Below are 4,898 nucleotides of genomic sequence, written 5' to 3'. Positions count from 1 at the left end.
AGGGAAGTGGAATCAGGATTCCAGAATCCTTGTGAAGGCACCAGGAGATGTCACCTCTCCTTGCCATGCTGGTTACCCTCCCTCAGGCTTAAAATCCATCCCAAAGCACACTGAAAGCTGGGAGATTCATAGCATCCCACAAATAACCCTCAGCCACAGCTCCATCAGTGTCCCCACCCTGGTGAGACCCCAAGACTCTGAATTTCTCCTCTAACCCACCTCTCTTTGCCTTGCAGCTGCCCCTGGTGATCCTGAAGGTCAGTCTGGGAGGCAGAGGGAGGCTCCTGGGTGCTGTGGGCTTGGGAGGGCAGCGTGGCTGGGAGACCATGGGGTGCTGAGCTCCCTGGGGTGCTGATGCCATGTGCTCCTGGGCAGGATCCCAGCAGGAACCACATCGCACAGTGGAGGGAGGTGACCCCACGGCAGGGAATTGTGGACCTGTCCCTCCCACTCACTGCAGAGCCAGAGCAGGGCACCTACACCATCGAGGTGGGGGAGAAGACACACTCCTTCAGCGTGGAGGAATATGGTATGTGGGGAACAGGAGGTGCACAGGGTGTGGGAGCCTCACCTTGGGCCCCCCAGGGACTGTTGTCATCGTCCTGGGAGTGACAACCTTCTCTCCTTTTGCCTCTCCATCAGTGCTGCCCAAGTTTGATGTGACCCTTGATCTCCCCAGTGTGGTGCTGGAGAAGGACAAGACATTGCAGATGAAGGTTTGTGGACGGTGAGTTGGGAACAGGCTGTGCTGGGAAGAGAAGCATCGAATTTTAGGGGGTTGGAATGGAGCTTAGAGATCATCCAGCACCAATCCCCTGCCCTGGGCAGGGACACCTCCCACCACAGCAGGTTGTTCAAGGTTTATCCAACCTGGCTCTGAACATCACCAGGGCTGGGGCAGCCACAGCCTCCCTGCCTGTGCTGTGCAAGTGTCTCATCACCCTCACAGGGAAAACTGGTGCCTAAGATCTAACCTAGATTTCCCCTCCTTCAATTTCTCCCCACTGCCCCTTGTCCTGTCCCTGCAGCTCCTAACACAGATCCCTCTGCAGCTTCCCTGGAGCCCCTTCAGCTCCTGCAGGTGCTCTGAGGTCTCCACACAACCTTCTCCTCTCCAGGTTGAACAGCCCTGTCTCATCACCCTCACAGGGAAAACTGGTGCCTAAGATCTAACCTAGATTTCCCCTCCTTCAATTTCTCCCCACTGCCCCTTGTCCTGTCCCTGCAGCTCCTAACACAGATCCCTCTGCAGCTTCCCTGGAGCCCCTTCAGCTCCTGCAGGTGCTCTGAGGTCTCCACACAACCTTCTCCTCTCCAGGTTGAACAGCCCCAACTCTCTCAGCCTGTTCTTATAGGGAAGATGCTTCAACCCTCTGATCAGCTCTGTGGCCTCCTCTGACCTTGCTCCAACAGTTCCATGTCCTTCTTACGCTGAAGGGAGGGGATGGAGGGATCCAACGTGATGTGGCTCACCCAGCTCACCCTCTCCACCCAACAGGTACACCTATGGGAAGCCTGTCCAGGGGAAGGTCCAGGCCAACGTGTGCCACATTGTGAGGCCCCACAGGTTTTTGAGTTTTATCAATCAAGAGGGAAACTGCATCGAGGTTACAGGACAGGTGAGCACAGCTGGGAGTGTTGGTGCTGCTGGGACAGCCTCTTCCCAGGAATGCTGCTAACAGGGTTGACTCTCCCTCCAGACTGGGAAGGATGGTTGCTTTTCTACAGAGGTTTCATTGAATGCCTCCATCATGACCAGCTTTGGGTATCACAAGCAACTCCAAGTCCAGGCATTGCTGGTGGAGGATGGGACAGGTAGGAATGGTGGTGTGTCCATCCCCACGTGCCTCCAAATGCCCTTGGCATGGGGGTATTGCTCTTTCCCAGGGATGGCCAAAAGTACTGCTGTGCTTTAGGGGTGCACCTGGGCAGGGATGGGGCTCAGGGTGGGATGTGAGCTAGGGAAGACTTCTAATTCCAACCAGAGAAAAGGACAGGAGGAAAAACACCTTTCCAAGATCCAACAACTCTCCCAATGCTACAATTAGCAGTGAGCTGAGCCCTTGTAGTGCAGAGCGGTGGGTTTACCCAGTCTAGCTGTGTCCCTGCAACACCCTGAGCTCCCTTGTCCCTCCCCACAGGGCTGGAGATGCTAACCACCAAGAACTGCAAGATTTCAGCTGATGTGTTCACCATCAGCTTTGAAAACCCTGATAAAGTCTACAAGCCTGGGATCCCCTACACTGGGACGGTAACCAGAGGTCCCCACACCCTGCAGGGCTCACCTGCACCCTGCTCTGCTCCTCCTGACCCCCAGCCCTGGCCTGTGGCTGCAGCCCAAGCTGGGGCATCTCCCCTTCTCCTCTGGCACAGATGCTGCTGAAGGGAGCTGATGGCACTGAGCTGCCACAGAAGCAGCTCTTGCTCATCGTGGACCAGCAGGGGAAAGAGAAGACACAGACCTTCACAACAGACATATCAGGAAGAGCCTCCTTTGAGCTGGACACGTCTGGTTGGAGTGACAGGGTCATGCTGCGTGTAAGTGACCTGTGTCCCACCCCTTGGGGGTCCCTGAGCTGCTTTCTCCAGTTGTGTGGGGCTGAGCACCTCTCAGCCCATCAGTGAAGCCTCATGGGCTGCTGGAGAGCTTCAGCAGGCTGACTCCTTCCTCCATCCCTCAGGGTGAAATCAGTGAGACAGCTCTCACCCAGGATGGTGGCTCAAAAGTCTCCTACAGAAAGGCCTTCATGAACCTCAGACCCTTCTTCTCAGAGAGTAAGAGCTCGCTGCAGATCCGCCAGCTGAAGGGTGAGCTGCCCTGTGGTCAGCCCCAGCAGCTCTGGGCAGACTACATCTTCAGCAAGGAGGCCTTGGGGACAGAGCTGCAGAGCCTGGATGTGGTTGTCCTGGTGAGCCCCAGCCCAGGGAGGGAGGGCAGGAGGCTTCAGGGAGGTTGTGTGTGAAGGTCCATATCTACACACGTGTTCATGGTCGTGTCCCTGGGGACAGGACAATGAGATGTTTCTGGGGAAGGACAATGAGCAAAGTGTCCTGGACAGACTGAGGCACCTAATGCTTGTTAGCAGAGGTGTCTGCTGGCAGTGTTGGATTTGCACACCCGTGGTGGGGCTGGAGACTGGTCAAGGTCAAAAATCACACCAAAACTCTCGCTCTGGGTCTGTCCTCCACCAGGGTATTTTGGTTCCATACTCAGCTTTGGTTTTGTTGTTCTCACCTCCTCCTCTGCAGGTCCTGGCCAAGGGGACCATTGTCACTGCCCTCAAAAAAGAGCTGTCTGCAGAGCCTGGTATGTCCCGTGGCATGGATGGGCTGTGCAGGGCTCTGCTCTCTGGCCCTGGCCCTCATATAATCATGGAATGGCTTGGGTGGGAAGGGAGGGACCTTAATGACCATGCTGTTCCACCCCCAGCCGTGGGCAGGGACACCTTCCACTAGACCAGGCTGCTCCAATCCCTGTCCAACCTGGTGTTGGACACTTCTAGGGATGGAACAGCCACAGCCTCTCTGGGTAACATCTTCCCTCCTTTCCCATGGCCAGGGCTGAGAGGCTCCTTCTCCCTGGAGCTGCCCATTGGCCTGGAGCTGGCACCCCAGGCCAAGGTTCTGGGCTATGTGGTCCTGCCCAATGGTGAGATGGTGGCTGACAGCATCAAGCTCACAGTGGCCAAGTGCTTCCCCAACAAGGTGAGTGGAGATGGGTGATCACTCCATGGCTTTTCCTTACCTGCATGTCTTGGGATCCTTCCCTAGGATTCAGATTGAAGGAGGGGAAATTTGGATAGATCTTAGGTAGAAGTTTTCCCTGTGAGGGTGGTGAGACACTGGCACAGGTTGCCCAGGGAGGCTGTGGCTGCCCCAACCCTGGCAGTGTTCATTCCAGGTTGGATGAGCCTTGAGCAACCTGCTCTGGTGGGAACTGTCCCTGCTCAGGGCTGGGCAGGGTTGGGACTGGATGATCTCTGAGCTCCATTCCAACCACTACACATTCTATGACTCTATGATTCTACTCCAGGTGTATCACAGTCTCTCTAACCCATGCCCTGATCCCCAAACCTTTGAGCCATATCTTAGCTAGAAGACACCTCCCTGTCTGTGGCTTGGTCCTGCTCCTCCATGGGAGGTTTCCCTGTTCCCTCCCCCTGACACGCTGTCCCTCCCCAGGTGAAGATGGCCTTTTCAGAGCCCAGGGCCCTGCCTGGCACAGCACTGCAGCTGCAGCTGGATGCTGCCCCAGGGTCCCTGTGTGCCATCCGTGCTGTGGACCGCAGTGTGCTGCTCCTGAAGCCTGAGGCTGAGCTCAACGCTGAGGCAGTGAGTGGTGGCACTGCCCACAGGCTCATTCTGCAGCCCCATGGGCCAGCTGGGCACGGGAGGGTGGGGTGATGTTGGCTTGGACCTCCCCTATGGGGATGGAGAATCTCCCCTACAAGGACAGGCTGAGGGAATTGGGGCTGTTCAGCCTGGAGAGGAGAAGGTTGTGTGGAGACCTCAGAGCACCTGCAGGAGCTGAAGGAGCTCCAGGGAAGCTGCAGAGGGATCTGTGTTAGGAGCTGCAGGGACAGGACAAGGGGCAATGGGGAGAAATTGAAGGAGGGAAAATTTAGATTATATGGAGAATCTCCCCTACAAGGACAGGCTGAGGGAATTGGGGCTGTTCAGCCTGGAGAGGAGAAGGTTGTGTGGAGACCTCAGAGCACCTGCAGGAGCTGAAGGAGCTCCAGGGAAGCTGCAGAGGGATCTGTGTTAGGAGCTGCAGGGACAGGACAAGGGGCAATGGGGAGAAATTGAAGGAGGGAAAATTTAGATTATAGATTAAGAAGTTTTTGCTGTGAGGGTGGTGAGACACTGGCACAGGTTGCCCAGGGAGGCTGGGGGTG

General features: G+C 56.3%; 1 protein-coding gene across 1 annotated transcript in view; it reads left to right on the top strand.

Moving 5' to 3' along the window:
* LOC103798193 (alpha-2-macroglobulin-like protein 1) overlaps positions 1 to 4,898 on the top strand; it is a gene marked incomplete at both ends in the record, with an annotated part of 10,426 nt that overhangs the window by 1,030 nt on the left and 4,498 nt on the right. The window contains 11 exons of the mRNA XM_009070441.1: positions 237 to 257; positions 376 to 529; positions 643 to 727; positions 1,499 to 1,619; positions 1,701 to 1,815; positions 2,142 to 2,251; positions 2,374 to 2,538; positions 2,682 to 2,909; positions 3,250 to 3,307; positions 3,560 to 3,705; positions 4,183 to 4,332. Of these exons, the coding sequence (XP_009068689.1) occupies positions 237 to 257; positions 376 to 529; positions 643 to 727; positions 1,499 to 1,619; positions 1,701 to 1,815; positions 2,142 to 2,251; positions 2,374 to 2,538; positions 2,682 to 2,909; positions 3,250 to 3,307; positions 3,560 to 3,705; positions 4,183 to 4,332 (1,353 nt within the window). The remainder of the gene's footprint in view (positions 1 to 236; positions 258 to 375; positions 530 to 642; positions 728 to 1,498; positions 1,620 to 1,700; positions 1,816 to 2,141; positions 2,252 to 2,373; positions 2,539 to 2,681; positions 2,910 to 3,249; positions 3,308 to 3,559; positions 3,706 to 4,182; positions 4,333 to 4,898) is intronic.

The sequence above is a fragment of the Acanthisitta chloris genome, unplaced genomic scaffold, assembly GCF_000695815.1.
Source record: "Acanthisitta chloris isolate BGI_N310 unplaced genomic scaffold, ASM69581v1 scaffold5112, whole genome shotgun sequence".
Classification (NCBI taxonomy): Eukaryota; Metazoa; Chordata; class Aves; order Passeriformes; family Acanthisittidae; genus Acanthisitta; species Acanthisitta chloris.
Note: the sequence above shows the minus strand (reverse complement) of the source record. Positions and strands in the feature narration are given on the sequence as shown.